The sequence below is a fragment of the Haliotis rubra genome, unplaced genomic scaffold (assembly GCF_003918875.1).
Source record: "Haliotis rubra isolate DU_JTF1 unplaced genomic scaffold, ASM391887v1 Scf458, whole genome shotgun sequence".
In the NCBI taxonomy this organism is placed as follows: Eukaryota; Metazoa; Mollusca; class Gastropoda; order Lepetellida; family Haliotidae; genus Haliotis; species Haliotis rubra.
Genome location: NW_025767144.1, coordinates 668,317 through 687,275, shown reverse-complemented (window position 1 = coordinate 687,275; position 18,959 = coordinate 668,317). Strand labels below are relative to the sequence as shown.

The window sequence follows — 18,959 nt, the reverse complement described above, 5'->3', positions numbered from 1 at the left end:
GACACCACTCGCGGTATGCGGACCACCCATTCTGTCAATCGTTTTTCTTGGTTTACCATCTCTTGGGCATACTGATGTCCAAACAAACGCTAGGCTAAGCCACGCCTCGCCTCACCTGGACTTTATGCTTCGATAACAGCTGCGACACAGCTCCCATGAACTCGCGTCCGGGATCGACTTGTAATTCGGTCGGCCAGGTCAAGCGATTGCGTTTGTAGATGTGTTCTAAGGCCTTGGCGACTTGACTCGAATCTTTGGTCGTCAAGGACTCCGCTTCCTTGTAGCGAATGGCGACGTCAACGACGGTCATGGTGTACTTGTGCGTTTTGTTTCTCACCCTGTCGTGTGGAAAAACAGGAGATCGGCTTGATGGGTTCGATTGGGTATGGAAATGTCATACTTTCTTCTCGGGATGTATCGGGGAGCTGGCAGGTACACTTGCCAGATGGCTTGTTTTTTAAGCCAAGCTTTGGCGGTATCCTCGGAGACGCGAGCGGTTTTGGCTAGCTTCAGGATGGCGCTCACATCTTTCCAGTAACCCCGAGGGCTGTAGTAAACCTTATCCATGATGTATACATGCTATCGTTCATTCAAATGTCTGGATGCATCGAGTGGAGATTTCTTTTGGGGGGGGGGTCTCAGAAACACCCAATGCGTCGAGGTCAACTGTTGGTACCCATAGCTATAAGTGTGGATGCCATCATTCGTAATTCATCGTTTGGTATCCAGGGGCAACAGCGAGGTCTTGTTTAGAGTGATGCCATAGATGTTGTGTTTGTCACCTCTCAACGCGTTCATGGGGTGTTTGAACGTGCGTTTATCGAATGGAGCCTGTTTGAATAGGGTGTGTTGGATGTGTCGTTACACCACGTATTTCTTCACCGTGCATTCGTCCTTCATCTTGCCGAGGATTTATTGGTTGTTCTGTGTAGGGTGTTGTCTGGGGGATAATCGCTGGTGTCATACAAGTGGCTGTGTTTTGCCATGTCCTCGTACGCGTCCTCGGTACAAATTTCCCTGAGCAGTGAATCCGTGTCCGTGCACAGCACTTCACATCGATCGCCGTACTGTGGTTGTTATAACAGTCGCACATTGTGTGCGATCGCGGGGACACACAAGGATTCGACGAACCTGGTACGGTAAACGCCTTGTACGTCCTGCACTTGCAAGACAACATGTACCAAGGTTGAGAAGTCATCGTCGAATTGAACTGGTTCATCAATATAGTCCTGACCTACCCCTATCTCGTCATGGATGAGGATGGTCATATCCTCAAACTAAAAAAAATAAGGGGGTTGTACTGAATACTTTTATTCCAGGTACAAAAAAGTGGATGTACGTATCACAATTACAAGATCAAACGGGTAATACAGTGGAAACCTGATAAGTAAAATTTCAAGGGACTCGCCAAAATTGTTTACTTATCAGGTATTTTACTTATCCAAACTTATAAAAACCTGCAAATGAGAACCATATGCATGTATATGTATGCATATGTAACAATGAACAACTTATCAGGGATGGCCGTGTATTGTCAGCTGCAAGCTGTAAGTATGATGTTTGTTTGACTGGAGACTGACACGACTGCCCCTCATGTCGGATTATGTGGTGATCGCTAATTTAGTTATCCAGTCTCTTTTGTTAAGTAATTTACTTCCAGGGACCACGAGAAGACGTTTAGTTAAGTGGTACTGTTGACTTAGCCGAGTTTAGTTAACCAGACTCTAATAGTAATAATTAATGAAGAAATTTGCCGGGACCAAAGAAAAGTGTTTACTTATCAGGTCTGTTCAGTTTAGCGGTCTTTACTTAGGCGGTTTCCACTGTATGTTAGTCGTCCGTCCGGAAAACAAACATAAATGGTTAGAATAAAGAAGATATACTGAAATCCCAGAAATGTGGATCAGAGCGATACAAGGTTCTACAGTTATTATTGAAGCTTTTCAAAGAGATGCCCACGCAGAAGATGTGAGCATTCTGTTGGGGTTAAAAATACGCTGGTACGATATCCATCAAAATAAACGTTGTCGTATTTATATACAACCAGGAAGAGCCCCCACCACAAGCCTCGAGTGGGGTCATAATTTTTTCGAAGCCTCACATTTTACTCAACTACATTCATTTATCCGAGCACATGCACCTCATCAGCTTAAAGTACATTGATTGAATATTGACGGAGGACCAATTGAAGCTTATTTCCTAAATTATAATACACTCGAGATGGGATTGTATCCGGCTATGGACGACGTGGCTCAAACGCTCGAAACTTTGGATGGATTTCGTTTGTGACAGATCAGCGAAATTAAACACCAATTGGAATGAGATCGTGAGGTGCAACTCTGATAGCACAAAAAATACAATTGAGCCATCAATGACATCGACAGTGTGGACACATCTCTCGTGGCAGTTAGCATGGGATTAGGCATAGCAGGTGTTGGCTTAATATCCACCATCATGGCCACACCCGTCGTCCTCGGGTTAGAAATAACCACGGGGGTATGGGGGCTGGCGGAGTAGCCCTTAAATTCATTTCACGTCGTCTGCAATGGAAAGTGCTGAAGCATGACGAGATCAGGGTTCTGGACGAAGCCAAGTTAAACATGGTCAACGATCATATTTCCAACGTGATCACCAATAGCAAAATCTCCGAGGAAGAGTTTCATTTGGTGACGTCGGAAATCGCGAAATACCACCAAATGAAAGAAGAGACTCGAAAAACCACTGACATCAGCAAAGACGAAAAAAAAGCTCATAGAACAGCGTCGACAACAAATCATTCAAACCTTCCTTACCAAGAACAAAGATCTCATCAAAGATTCACCTTAAACTATTTTGTTGATGTAAACATAACCGAGTAAAAAAACATAGACCCTCATCGTACTACTACTTTTCAAGAAACCCACATTAGGTCAACCCGACCGTAGGCAGTCAGGCGAGAGCAGCTAGGCAACAGCTACTGTTATATCAATGCACATCAAGCAAACTGTTTTTTGTAGATTTTAACATTGCTATATATAACTCATATGCTTTTCAAGCTTATGTAACCCGATTTTAAAATAATTGATTGTGGCTTCTAAAAATGTTTTCAGCGTCTGGTTTAAAACATCCTTTTCACTACAACCAACAGGCAACCCTAATACAGCTGAGTGTCTTGCTTTGTATTCCATACCCGCGTGAGAGGCCACAGCCAGAGAAAAACTCTAACATCAGGTCTAGACGGCGTTGCTAAGCTCGACCGCCATCTTTGTTGGGCTTAGCAACGATGCTGGATCTGCCAGGCCCGCCGTTACTATGCTGGACGGCCATCTTTGTTTAACTTAGCAACGACGGTGCTTGTTTCACTTGCAAAAACTTCCACCAATACCCAATCTCGAACTCGCATCACTGGATTTCAACTCCTATGCTCTACCATCACACCACCGGGACTGCCAATCAGCCAATATTCGGAACTTTGGGTCTAGGCTGGCGGCACATCGAAGGATGCCTCTCGATAGACCATCGTTGTTTTCAAGGAGGACTGGGGAACTTATTTCATAAAAATAAGCCTCTAGGCAAACGCACGCGCGCATGCGCGCGCGCACACACACACACACACACACACACACACACACCCTCTACTACTACTCAGAATCATTCACTGTTTGACAGTAGCGACATGCCACGATTATCAAGGGAACAGAGGGACCAAGCTTTAGGAAGACTGAATGCTGGCCAGACTGCAAGACATGTTGCAAATCATGTTTCTGTTCATGTTCAAACAATATACTGCCTGTAGCAACGAGTCCAAGCCACTGGAAGCACAGCCGATCGTCCTCGCAGTGGAAGACCACCTGTGACAACGTTGAGGCAAACTCTGCAGATTGTCCGTCATCACCTGCAAAATCGTTTCGCTAGGGCTAAGGAAACTGCACAGACAACCATTGGCAATCACCAGAGACCAATCAGCGCCGACACAGTGCAGAGGCGTTTGAGGCAGAGAAACGTCAGACGTCGCAGGCCTTACCAGGGTCCGATCCTCACTGTTCGACATCATCATGCTTGTCTCCATTGGGCCACACATCACCGGGAGTGGCAAACAGTAGTCTTCTCCAACGAAAGCCGATATTGCGTCTCGACGGCTGATGGCAGAGTGAGAGTGTGGCAATGATGCAGGGAGCGTTTTGCAGATGATTGTGTCCTGGAAAAAGACTCGTGGGGATGTCCGAGCATAATGGTGTGGAGTGCTATTGCTCTCAGTCACAAACTAGGCCCTATGGTGTTCCAGAATAATGGTCCTGGTAGGGGAAATAGTGTAACATCTACCTGCTACATTGATCAAGTGCTTAGACCCTTCGTCGTGCCACATTTTGGTCGTCATGGAAACCACGTTTTCCAGCATGACAACGCGCGTGCCCATACTGCCAGAGCAACTACAGACTTTCTCCGTCAACACGGCATACAAACTCTTCAATGGCCTGCCATCAAACCCGATAGAACACTTGTGGGACGAGATTCAGAGGAGGCTCAACGATGTGCGACCAAGGCCGACAAATGCAGCTGAACTCTCTCAGGCGTATCACCGAGTATGGGCACAAGTTCCTTTGGCCTTCATCAACCGTTTCATCCACTCCATGTACAGACGATGCAACGCTGTTGTCAACGCTCAAGGAGGCCATACACTTTATTGACTTTCGGATTGCACTGTCCCGCCACATGTCGTCATTTGACTTGTCATTGTCTGTAATTCGTCTTTGAGTATTGATTATCAAGCATGTCAATTTTGAAGTCGTTCCGACAATTATTATGTCATTTACATGTGTTTGATTTAAACTGATTACCAATTTCATAAAGGGAGGGACGTTTTTTTGCGGTTCAGTATACTATGCATAGGAAAGATTTGACACAAACCAATCCATGCTGAATTCCAACATGTGGGGGAATGGTTGCCGACGACAAAGCGTTTAAAAAAGAAATGTTGAACAAAAACGTAACGTTACACTCACGTGTGTAGTGAATCGCTTTAGTGAAATGCACGTGCATCATGAAATTGTGTATCATCTTGAGCTGAAGCCTATGACTGTAAAAGCCACATCAATGGTACTCTACATGCATTGTTTTAAGCCATTATAGACGACAAGAGAATGAAAAGACTGACAGAAGTTCAACGACACAACGCCATCGGCCGTTTACAAGGACGGGTGTCGTAGCACGGAGTTGCAAGGCCAGGGCTCCAAATAATTTCTCAACATCAAGAGTACGTACTCCTTATTTTTTCAATATAGGAGCACTGGAAAACCTTAAGAGTACATTTAGAGCACTGAATGGAATGTAATGGTGTATCAGTAATCTTGTGTTTCGTTTCATATATGCACCACAACATTGCTACTCTTGTGTAAACAGGTCAATAGATAATAAAACAATACTTTTGCAGATGAATACGTCTGATAATGATTCTAAGACCGTACAGCATTGCTGTGGTGCGTATCTGCTACGTTTTCTCATTTTTTCCTTCCGTATCCTGCATATTTGTTATCTGTAAATACGCTGAGACGGCCCTTACCTGGAGCCCTGCAAGGCACTTCAGCGTGTTCAGAAAGACCATCTCAAGCCTATGGACCCGATACAACAATCCAATTCCTGGACTGCGCCGAATCTCCGACCAGACAGTGCTCAATTTACTCTTGTGTAAACAGGTCAATAGATAATAAAATGAATGCAGACCGTATAGCATTGCTGTGGTGCGTATCTGCTACGTTTTCTTATTTTTTCCATCCGTATCGTGCATATGTTTTACGCTGATACGGCCCTTAACTGGAGCCCTGCAAGGCACTTCAGCGTGTTCAGAAAGACCATCTCTAACCTGTGGACCCGATACAACAATACTGGGAGTGTTAATGACAGACCCAGGTCAGGTCGACCTAGAGATACCACCACAACGTCCAGGATCGCTACATCCGGTTGAGACATCTTCTTTCAAACACCACGGCCGCATCATCTACAACAATCCAATTCCTGGACTGCGCCGAATCTCCGGCCAGACAGTGCGCAATTGGCTACAGGAAGCCAGACATTTTGCCAGAAGACCAGATCAATGTCACGTCATTCCTTCCATCAACGTCAGCGTTTGATTTTTGGAGTATGACAATGCACGACCTCATGTTGCTCGTGTTTGACAGGACTTCCTCCAGCAATGTTCAGGTGTTACCTGAGCCTTCTCGATCACGCGACTTGTACCCCATTGAACATCTATGGAATACTCTTGATCGACGTTTGCGCCACCTCAGACACCACAAGAACTGCACACAGCACTTCAGCAAGAGTATCAAAACATTCCTCAAGACAGCATTCGGCATCTCCTTTCTTCTGTGGGTCACCGATGACCTGGTGGTCACCCCAGATACAGACATTTTACTCTGACCAAGTGGCTTTAATAGCCCTCTGTGGTTTTACACTTTCTGGGTAATCATGTTTTGGAATACAAGTGGTGATTTTACTGTAATTGAACAATGATGTCATGTTTTAATCAGTTATATGCACTCTGTACATAAACTCCAAAACAGCATGTATAGAGTATATATTTGCTCCACGTGCGATCTTTGCATGATTTAGTGCATTTCGCAAATGACTGTATGTGTCTCCCATACAGTCCACGTGTTTACTGTCATTGTGTAAAGTGTTACATTGTTTCTGTTGATATCCAGTAGGGAGGAGTCATGTTCAATGTTTAGATTTGATCTATGTGCAGATTTTCCAGATTATATGTACATACATATTCACACTGGATACTCAGCCAAAGCTATTTTAGAAACTGGACCCCTCTTACAGTAAAGGGAATAATACCGTCTGTCTCTATCACTTTAATCACTGGTAGGCCTAAATGTTCTTTGCAATGATCTTTGTCCCAACAGGAGGACAATAATTTTACAATTTGATCCATATGAGATCATGTTCTAACTCCCTGGTCTGTGCCTGGTTCATGGAGTCGATGAGCTACAAGAACTGAATCATCAGTTGAAGGAGAGATGTTGACTTTATGGATTCCATATTGCCAATGTACTGAAGCATATCAAGGCGGACGGTAAGACGCATGTTATCACACACACACTGAGTAGGTTAATGCTTGAATTGTTTGAAAGTCCTACTTATGAGATAGTATCACCTAATTAGGAGATAGCTAAGTGCTAATTAGGAGATAGTATCACCTAATTAGGAGATAGCTGAGTCCTAATTAGGAGATAAACAAAATCAGACTGTGGCACTTTGAGGCTTCTGTAGGTACGCTTCAGATGCATCGTTTGGCCGATCTAACAAAACCACAAAGCGCTCCCGATCATCTGATTGGCTTTGCTTGACAGACTGAATTGGTCTATCGTGGTGGAGTCGTAAATTCCTCGTATCGTAGAATCAGTCGGACAAACAAACTCGTATATAAAAATCAGAGTAGAAACATATCTATGTTTCAGGAAACAAAACCTGCCTCAACTTGCCGTTTCTGAAACCTTCGTTGTATGTTCAGTTTACCCTACGTGGGGACACGTATACACACATGAACACACATTAACATGCTTGTACTTAGTAAAGCATCCACATCTTATGTCAACATCATGAGCATCGATCTATGTAGTTGGGATACGATGACATGTGCTAACCAAGTCAGCGAGCCTGACCACCCGATCCTGTTAGTCGCCTCTCAACACAAGGATGAATTACTTAAGACCAGTTCTAGTTTGGTATTACGCCCCTTCACAAATGTTCTTTTACTTCATGTTATTTTCAGATGAGAGATTGCATCGACTTACCTCTTTTTCTACACGTTCCTTGTCGCCTGTAAACAAATAAAATCAGAGGTTAGAGTTTTTCACACGTACGCCCTTTGTGGCTACTGACAATTCTATCATTGATGTGTGAGGCTTCAGTACTGTGTTGCCAGTCTAGTTTGTCATTGACTTTTCAATAAATGTATAAAACGTTTCACAAAATACACTAATCGTACAATATGAACTTACTGACAACGGAACCTAAACCTAGATATACCATATGCAACAGTAAGCTGATCTGTGATATCCTACAGAGATTTGAATTTGGACAAAACAGTGGTAGTCTCCACAGGGGATGTACAGATATCAACTTGTACTGCTCTGGTGGTGCATGATCTGCTGCTTTCATATGGTTCCCTGTTGTGCTACACTGTTTATAATCTACTAGGAACAATTCCGAAACATCTGAACACAATTGAAATCTGTATTTTTGCGAATGTATACAGCACCTCACGTAGGTGTTTGAAAGTGAAAAAATCAAAAGCATCATTTGACCATTGGCACCATTAATAGTATTTATTCACCTTGTGCCTGGACCACGTTGATGTTGGTGTTGCCAACTCCACCATCAACACTTCCTGCAGCGTTAACCGTCTGTATGGGTCCTTGTGTGTTTGGTTTAACCTGGATATTCTGGGGACTGGGTTGAGGAGGGTTGCTGTTCTGATTACCCATGGTTGTGGTGGTCGGTCGAGGTCTGCCCGCACTGTCTAGAACAGGAGCACGATGTGTTGTGCCACCGTAGTAATGATTCTTTAATTAAATCATGACATGCCACAATAGACTGGCACATTGTACTCAGACCCTGATATTACATTTATCCAGATAATCCACTGAAGCATTGTTCTTCTCATGATTGATAACAACATGCCCCCATATTAAGTTAACATGACAGTCTCATGCTCTGTACTTAGGCTGCTCAATTTAACCGGTATACTGGTATTTCCCGGTTCAGACATGAAAACGATACGTATTGCGATACGGTGATCCAAAACAGGAATTTTGACATGCATTCGGAAATCTTGGTAACAATCGGAAAACATCGGATACCTCCATTTTTCACACCGAAAGTCAAGTTAAGGTCGGTTTGAAATAGTGTTCTTAATTTTTGTTCAAGTGTTTTGCACTGTTTTGGACCTGAATGTTTTAAATGCACTTCCCATAAAAAGGTTTAGACTTCTAAGTGTAAATGTAGCCACTTACTTCTCGCAGCTGTTCTAAACTAAATTTTGGAAGAAATTTCAATACTGTTCAAAGGTACTGTTTACACATGAACTGATGTATTGTAAAACAAACTCGTACAGTTGAACAGCTTATTGTCATGAGTTCAAGAAATGATAAAACTCAGTGACAATTAGCGAATTTTTAACAAACCTTTACACCAATACGCAGCTGTACAACTACTGTGCAAATATAGACAACTACTTTGCAAATATAGACAACTACTTTGCAAATATAGACAACTACTGTGCAAACATAGATAACTAATGGTGTCTCCTCTATCGGGAGAGTTAGTTTTGTAAAGGGACAGGGTAGGTTATACCCTCTGATCCTTGGATGAGCATGTGAACGTATTCTATAGCGGCTCCCTGTAACAACATACATCCAGTTGTGCAATCTGTTCAGTACAAGTTTATGCTTGCTGTACACAAACGTGTCTTCACGGTAGGTGTTAGGTTGTGGGTGGTGTGAGGGCATAGGAGAGTGAGCAAAGCTTGTCAGAGGGGTGGGGCGGCCTCCAGCCCAACACAGCTGAAGTGACAATGTTGAGGAAGTGCCATGAAGCCATACCGGGCCAAATCAATGCTCACTGAAATAAATGTGTGTGTAGATCTACAGACACGGAAGAAAGTGCAGATACACCTTTCCCACTACTCTCAAAGGTAAAGAAACATGGTGTCAATACAGTCATTCTACAGCTTGATATTGAAGGATATTAGTGTATATTAGATCCGTGTAGAAACGGCAGGAAATGAAAGAAACTCTCTCCTTTGCATTTCGCTCCAATATACTGACACCCGGTGTCACTACTGCCACAGTACAGCAACGCACCGCTTGAAAGGAGTGAGTGGGCCTGACTGTATTGATCTAGACAGGCACAGTAGCAAATACAGACACTACCCTTTTCCCGCTATGCTGTACTATACAGACACCCGGTGTTATTCCTGCCACGGTACGGTAATGTGCCGCTTAGTATCGGGGAGTGAATGGTGTGTGTTGGGATCTAGCGCGGGGTTCAAGTGCGTATCTTTCGTCCCACTTTATATCAAAAGCAACTTAAACGTCACAGATGTATCGTGAAACATGTTGATAAATGCAACCTCATTTCCCCGTACTTTCGCTTTCACATGATAGATGTCATTGAGGCCCTGACGATCAAATTCAGATTGAAAGTTCCATCTCTCTTATGACAAAATGTTTTTTTATTTATTCAGCATTTATTGAAAACTATTCCTTGTACTGTTTCTATATATTTATTCTTACCTATTTGCATACTGCAATTAATAGGGCTGCACGGTATTGCTGGTATACCGGTAAACCGCAATACGAAATTGTAACAATTACGTGTCGCAATGTGTTTATGACGTACCGGTATACCGCCAAAGATTTATTTGTTCATTTTTAACCCATTCAACACCGCACGTGACTTTCGCCCGTATACACCCTAAAAAGTAATGGCGAGGAAAAATATATATGTGTATATTCAGGTAATATGGTTGGTGGTGGTGGGTGGGGATTGGGCGGAAGTCTTTCCAAATGATTGGCAACGGGTTCACTTCAAAATCGTCAAAGAGCAAAGTGTGGACGTTTCGAGGAAATCATTAAAATTGTATAAACTTATGAATAAAATCAACAGTTTTCTTAAAAGTTCTCAAACGTACATCTAAGTTACTATTTCCATCTTTTCGTGCGATCACGTTATGTAAGTCAAGTGACATCTCGGCTTTCGTCTCCTCGATCTTCATGCTCGGACACGATGTTTAATGTTACATTTGCATAAAGAACATTTGTCACAGGTCGCCACCTAGCACGATACGTCCAATAAGTTCCATAATTTACGTATATATGGCGATTTGTTGCTTAACACGTTCAGTTTATGAGGACGGTATCTATTGCTGTAATATGATTGGCTTACGAGCATGATTTTTCCCAATCACGAACCTTATAGCAGACTGTGGAGAAAAAGCGTCATTAGAAACCAGTCTTTATCCAATAAAATCACTTCTTACAACTGCGAAAATACTCCTGGCAAGGTTACTGTGATATCATTGATGATTAGATCTTTGGAACAATACCCGCCAACAAATGAATCTTCCAGAGTGTTGTTCATACGGAGCTTCGAAAATGGAGGCATTTCCCAATGTTGTGTCATGTTACCGGATGAAAGCCACGGTTATCGGGAAATAGGCGACCATACATATTATTTAATTAATCTTTATATAATAATTTTCTGATAACCTAAAAATGAAAATATAAAAGAAATAGGTAAGAGGATATTATGGCATCTTACAAATGGATTAAAATAACGGGAGTTTACGTCTCCTTCGTGGTTTATATGGACATTTTAAGTGTGTAAATTTGTATTACTATTAGAAATGAATTTAAGTTGAAGTTGTATCATTTGAATAATATGATAAACATACATATGGTATTTATCTACAGTTGGATTAGACCTAAAACTTTAAATGGTGTATGACATAGCAATTATGTTTCACGAGCTGATATTTTCCTTGATAAACGTAGGCTTCTATGTTATTATTAGGTTATGTTTCTCACGTTTCATTTTTTTCATTATTCTATTCAGTCTAAAGAAAGTTTACTTTACCTGATACAGAGTGGCTTTTGCCCATCGTGAGTGTTTTGTTAAATCATTTCTTTATGTGAATGTGAACCAAACGTCATTCATGAAATAGGTATTGTTAATAATACTTTTATTCAAAGACAAAGGTGCATAAATCATCGTTTTGATGAGAATGTGCACCGCAAGATCATGTCACATGAGTGTGACTTCAATTAAATTTTTCTTGAGTAATACAGATGTGTACAGTAAATTCTGAACTGTTTCAATTATTTGAAATTCAACATCCTTTGCTGTTTAAAAAAGTTAAAGTATATAGATAGTATGGGTGGGTCGATGGAGGACATGGTGTAAGCTAGTTTCAGTTGAATTTGTCACATATAATATGAAATGAGATATGATATATTTATCTGCGTTAACTTTCCTTTAGACAGCAGTTACAATTAAAAGAAAGACTTGTTGAAAGTTATTTTATAGCAAACCGTAGGGCTAGTAATATTTGGAAAGGACTAGTGACATACAAACTACACTAGCCCGGAGGGCCTGTTAAAACATTTAGAGAGTGTTGATCCCTGCTGTTTTAAAATAAAAATATAACAGAAGAATGTTCTGGATTTTCCTTTTGTCACTTTGAAAGCAGCTATACAATGCACAGTGGTTACTCACATATACTGTGATTCAATTTGAAGGTAAAATAATATTACAAAGTGGACAGATCTCAATAACTGTTCCTTCACAATATATTGCAATACGTATCACAATACAGAAGAGTGTATCGCAATACAGAAGAGTGTATCGCAATACAGAAGAGTGTATCGCAATGTATCGCAACACGAAAACTTTGGGGCAATACACAGCCCTAGCAATTAAGTTTGTAATTGTTTTGCTGCTGGGATGGGATCAATTTGCTGGTTTATCAACTGTTTTCCACAAAATATAGACATGTTGTGTGCTTAAAATAGGCTATTGCCCAGTCATTAAGGGCAGTGGGGCGGTAGGGTAGCTCAGTGGTTAAAGCGTTCGCCGAAGACCCGTGTTCGTTTCGACACATGTGTTCAATGTGTGAAACCCATTTCTGGTGTCCCCTGCCACAGTATTGCAGGAGCATTGATAAAAGCGGCGTAAAACTAAACTCATTCACTCACTCACTGTTGTGGCAACTTGATTGCACTTACACAAGGGGTAATTTAGGAAGCTTACTACAGGCAGAATGAGATATATGAATGATAAACTTTATTACTACTACCATGGAAACGAGGTATTACTGTAGGTTCTCACACCGTTCTCAAGCAAGCAATATAGAAAGACAGAAAAAATGAGCTGCTTAGCTTACAGTTGATTGGATTAGAATAGAGTGGAGAAGCCAATTAACTGCAAAATGAGATCTGATTTTAGACATAATCGCTAAGAAATTAAGCCTGCAGTATACACAGGGATTATGACTGATGGATGTTGATGAGTTGATGGTAAGCTGGGATGTAATATCCTTAATTGGTGATGAGTCTTTAGATGCAGATTGCTTCTTGGAGTTTTTTTATTTAGAAGTCTTCGAGGCTGGTTGTTAGGATTTTCTCCCACTGGGTGCTGTTGTCGTGAATGGCTTGGAGAGGTCTAATAAGGCTGACTTGGAGTCATGTTTTGAAACTAAGGTATGATGTTATTCGGGTTGTGAAGGGTCTGGATGCTTCACCAACGTAAGTGATCGCCTTGGTTGTTGCTGTTGGGTAGTTGGGGGTGTGGGGGTGTTCCTGTGGTTTTAATGGTGTGCCACTACACCTGTTGAAAACTACATCTATACTGACCCGTTTCTTTAAACGTCTCTGGGGTTTATAGCTAACCGTTGTATTGTAGGGAAGGCTGATCGCAAAGGGTGTTGATTGTTAAGCGGGACGTGGTAAGGAAGGGTTTGGATTGGTGATGCTACAGTCGTGTGTATTGTGTAAAGACTTGTTGATGGTTTATGGTATTTTGTTGTTAAGGTGTTGCTCGCTAGATCAGATATTGTGATCTCGTCGAAATAGGGTCATAGTGTTCCTTTCTTGACATGAGATGGATTGTTAATGGGCAAAGTGACGGTTCTGAGCTGTAAGAGCTTGTTTGTGACATACCGTGGTCTGGGCCCCGTTCCTCAAAGCGATCGTAGCGCTAAGGTGATCGTAACTCCCATACTTTAACATAGACTTACGACTGTCGTAGCGCTACGATCGTTTTGAGGAACGGGGCCCTGGAGCCTCTTGTCTTTCTGTGCCAATACATCCAGGAAGGGTAGCTGGAGTCAATGGTGACTTGGATACGTGGGAGTAGGTGGTGTGGGGAGCTGAGGTGATGAAGAAGAGTTGCTGAGATATGGAATGATAAAGGTGCCGTATACTTGGCAGGTACAGTAATGTTGGAAGTAGTAGAGGGAATGATTGTACGGGACCAGGTCCAACAAAAGCCTCTGCAAAGCCTTATTCCCCAAATAAGGCTTTGGTCGGACCCTTAGCTCTTGCTACCATTACCCCTACTATAAAAAAGTTTGGGACGCTAGCGGGATGCGAACGCCCAATGTTACACCTCTTAGCCGCACCGCTTAACCGACTGAGCCACCCGGGACATTGCTGAAAGTATGTTGGTATCCTGGGATTGTATTATCTGGGCTGCGTCTAACGTGCCGCTATGCCATGTTTACCTCAACGAAACAGTTTAATGTGAATCGCCTATGATCTCCTTGGTGTTTGTAATAAAGGCTTGCTGGGCTTTTTTCACCCCTTGTTCTATGTACTTTTTTTTCTCATCCTCGCTTATAGCAGACTTACGAGACTTGGATCGAATCTCTTGTTTCATTCTATGATATTTTGCGAGTTCAGAGAGGACTAAACGAAACTCCTCCTCTGAGATCTTACTGTCAGTGAGTGCGGTGGAAATAAGATCGCTTATGGTGTTAAGCTTTGCTTCAGCTAGAACCCGATCTCATTATGCTTCAATGCTTTACGATGCAGTCTGCGGGATACAAGCTTAAGCACCACCCCCAACACCCTGTCACCCCAGCTGTTATTTCGAGCCCTATCACTATAGGTGCGGCCACGATGGTAGCTAACAACCCAACACCTGCCACCCCTAGGCCCATGCTGGCTACCATAAGGGTAGTATCAGTCCCGTCCACGGCATTGAAAGCTCTATGGTACTTCTTATATAGTGCTTTCCGCTTGTCGCGGTCTTGTTCTAGTTGGCGTTTTACATCGCATAACTGCCTCAAGCGGAACCCGTCTACGGTTTCCAGGGTCTTCGCTACTTCCTCTACGACTGGGTACAGCCCCATCCTGTGTGCCTATAATATATATTACAAAAGATATTTTAATTGGGTTTCAGTTAATAGCCTATCTAGTGTTCTGGTACTAGTTCAGGGATATAGTTCAACCCCATAATATAAACTCTGTTAAAAAAGAAACGCAACCCCTGTATTTTTGAGATTTTGATCTGAAGTTTTAGGACGACACGGCATTTTTATTATTTAAGACAGAAGTCTGAAATTTGGCAGAATAATAACCCAGATGGGCATGTTTAAAATTGTCATTTCAAAAGTCATCTCACAGACACCAGTTTGTCACCAGGGGGGCGTCTTTCTCAGTATCTCGTATGAGCACCACGCGCTGCAATCACTGCACGGCATCTCCTTGGACAAGAACGGATAAGACGCCGGATTCTTTCCTGGGGAATGGCTCTCCACTCCTCCTGCAGTGCAACGGCGAGCTGTTACAGCGCCTGTGGCGGCTGCTGACGTTGACGTCGCGTCGATCCAGAGTATCCACAGGTGTTCAATAGGGTTGAGGTCTGGTGATTTAGAGGGTCATGGCAAGACATTGACGTTGGAATTCTGCAGAAAGTTCATTGTTGCACGTGCAGTATGAGGCCGGGCGTTGTCCCGTTGAAAAATCTGTGTCTGTTGGTCAATAATCGGGAGAAGGTGAAGCTCTAACACGTGGTTGATGTAACGTTGGGCTGTCAGGTTCCCTGGAACGATCACCAAGTCTGATTTCTGGTTGTATGAGATGGTTCCCCAAACCATGACGCTTTCTCCGCCAAATCTGTCCACCTGTCGGACGAAGATGGGCGCAAAACGTTTATGACGTCTCCTATACAGACGCTGTCTTCCGTCGTGACGTTGCAAAAGCGTGATTCATCAGAAAACCAGATTCGCCTCCAGTTTTGTAAAGTCCGTATCCTTACGTTGTTGCACCACCTGAGTAGTCGGCGTCGATGTAGGGGCGTAGTACAGGTCCAACAACTGGTCTACAGGCACGTAAACCGCTTCTTTCAGACGGTTCCTAATCGTTTGAGCTGACACTCTCCTCAAACCTGGTATTTGTGTGGCAGTCACGGTTGGTAGGGCATGCCGATTACGCGGAGGTGATGGACCCGGATGTACCGATCTTGAAGGGGGAGTCGTGATTCTTGGCCTTCCACTTCTCGGGCGATCGTTGGTCAAATTGAAGTTGTTGTAGGCGGCTCCAAAGTCGGGATATCGTTGTTTGTGAACATTTAGGTGCCGTGCAACAGTTCCAAAACTTTCTCCGGCTTGAACACGACCAATGGCGATATTTCGGTCGGCAGCACTCAATCGTGGCATTTTAACAAAGCTTTTCGGCGACAAATGAATGAATATAATACGGAAGCACATGGGCTTTTATACACCCCTACATTAACTGCCATTTTCATGATTTGCATGTGTTTTTTTTGTGCGAAGTCACCATGAGGGTCATTTCATGCGTTGTGACGGAATAAGCAATAAAATACACTTATGCGTACAAATGCAGTTGTTTGGATGGTAATCTTCATTAATTACGTGTATCATTTCAATACATTCGAATAAAATTTAGTTTGGAAGCAATCACTTCATTCAAACCAATTTTTCATATCTGAGGACAGGGGTTGCGTTTCTTTTTTGACAGAGTTTATTTGAATTGGATTTCATTTAACCTTCGATTAATGTACTTAAAGCTGATAATACTTAGATCAGCGTACGTGTAAAAAAGCGGGGTCTTAGCTCTACGTCCATTAAAAAGAGATGAACCCCATCAAGACTTGGTACAGGGTCATTTCCCGATACCTTAATAATACGACAACGTTGGTTACTAGCCCTGTCTTTCCACCGTATCAACATATCATCTATAATGTTACGATGCCCAGGAAACGAGGTATCTCCGAGATAGACGTCTATGATGAATGTGAAGTTTTCCGCGACATTTCTAAAGACCTCTTGGTGATCGAGTAATTTTATCTCTGTCTTTACCCTCCCACTGGAAGCTAACATGTTGCCCGAGTGGTCTGGTATTGGTACGACTTGTACACTAGATTCCGGAACGAATGATCCTATAATCATGCCGTTGTTCCTAATCTCGGAGATAGTATTATTTTGTTTCAGGGAGATATAAGGTGCGGTGAGAGTTAAGTTTAGTAACCATTCAGGCTCTTTAAAATCTGATAACGGCACCCTCCTATACACGTTGTCTTTCAAGTGTAGGATGTATAAGGTGTCTTCCTCACCAGGCTGGTCGAATCCCTCCGTGTCCCCTAGGTCGTTAAGCGTGGTGTTGGGACGATGACTGGTCATTGCTATAATACTACTACGATATAGTTTCCAACTGGTTTTCTGATAATAGTTCAGGGGTGCACTTCACCCCCATGAAGTGTATGTTGTTGGGTAGGAATATCTTGGTTAGTGATACCGTGTCTTCCACGATCACGGTGACACCCTGCAGACTCGTTTTGGAGTCGACACCCACCCGCACGTAAACGTTGCAAACGTGATACTGTTGTTGTTTCCCCAACCGGAGTTTGACCCCCTTTACGATTTCGACATCATTCCGCGATGGTTCCCCTAGGTAGACTTAGATGACCAGTGTTGAGTTCGCCGGTAGACTCTCTAGGATCTTGACCACGCCTTCGAATTCAGACACCAACTGCAATACCACGTTTTGCATCCCGGGTTTACCCGATAGCATGTGGGCTGCCATACTGGCGAGTGGGCTGATGACTACGCTACGTCTCTGACGTAAGCCACGAGCAGGGTTCCGTTGTTCACGACTTTGTTTAGGTGGTTGTCTTTATTATCCGTGAACACGTAGGGGGAGCCGAGCCTAATATTGAGAAACCAGTTGGCTTTATCGGGTAACAACACCGACTTGTCATCATCGGTGAAGACGAGTGTATATGGCTTATTTTTGGTGATAGCCGTCACGTTGCTCTCAACATCGGTTAAGTCGAACAGTTTACCTCCGAACGATGGGTATATTATCCAGTTATCGCCGGTGTTGACAAGGGTGTACTTAGTGTTGACTGCCGCTCTTGTGGTATCTACTATATCACTTAGGTTGCTAATACCACCGGAGGGGACTTTAACGCGTTTGTAAATGTTGTTTTTCAGTTGCAAGGCGTACAATTTACCATCCACTCCGGGGTCGTCGAATCCGCGTGTGTCCCCGAGGTCGGAGATCCCCACATTGATGCATTTTTTCAACTTCATTCCGGGGCCTTGTGCGCTGGTCATTTTATGTGCAGCGTTATGCTAAGGTATCCTATATTCACGGGATTATGATTTATATCTAACACAGATATTATCAGCTCAGGGATGTTGCCCTGGGTTAACTTCTTATACTGCCGAGGTGAAAACGATTCAGTTCTACCGTCGTTGTATTTCTCCGTTTTCACCGGTACGGCTCTCAGTATAGTGGAAGGGTGACCCCTTGAATGTTGTCAGTTATTGCTAACCTGGCTGAGATGAATGCACAGCTCTCGATACGGTACTAGGTCGGGTAACTTAGTGCCTGTGGTGGTAGTCGTTGGTTTTATCTCATCAGGCTGCATACCGAGTGTCCTCGCCAATGGTCGGCCAAGTCTCAAGGGAGTTTCTTCCGTTGTTGATTAACACCACTGTGCCGTTTGAGTCGTTCATCTTGAGTTCGGCTCCTAGGGGTTTGAAGACCTCGTCGCTTAGAGAACACACGCTGTAGTAGCCGGCACTTATCTGGTTGCGAGCACCACCTACGAACAGTTTATTGTTGCTAAGCGTTGATGTTAGTCCATCGCGGTAGGTAGGTTATATCGCACAGTGCTACTTCGAAGTTGACCCGACGTATTATCGATCGCGGCGTCGTCAGCTGAACGGCCTCACCGCTCGTTATTCCTGGAAGTGTTATGTACATGTTAGAGTATATAAACTCATTATATAATAGTTTTAAAATGTACTCCCCTGGAGTGTTTTACCCTAAACTGGACGTAGATTTCCCGCACATGAAGATCGTGGTCGCTGCGGGTTGTATTTTGACGCTTCCAGTTCATAGATGTGTTTGATAAGTATAAGTTTTGGTGACTAACGCTAAGGT

General features: G+C 43.1%; 1 protein-coding gene across 3 annotated transcripts in view; it reads right to left on the bottom strand.

Moving 5' to 3' along the window:
• LOC124290129 (ankyrin repeat domain-containing protein 17-like) overlaps positions 1–18,959 on the bottom strand; it is a 436,224-nt gene that overhangs the window by 202,891 nt on the left and 214,374 nt on the right. For 2 of the 3 annotated variants that reach the window (XM_046726821.1, XM_046726822.1), the window contains 2 exons: positions 8,321–8,506; positions 7,779–7,804 (listed from right to left, as the gene is read on the bottom strand). In XM_046726821.1, the coding sequence (XP_046582777.1) occupies positions 7,779–7,804; positions 8,321–8,506 (212 nt within the window). The remainder of the gene's footprint in view (positions 1–7,778; positions 7,805–8,320; positions 8,507–18,959) is intronic. The other variant, XM_046726823.1, reaches the window with a different exon arrangement.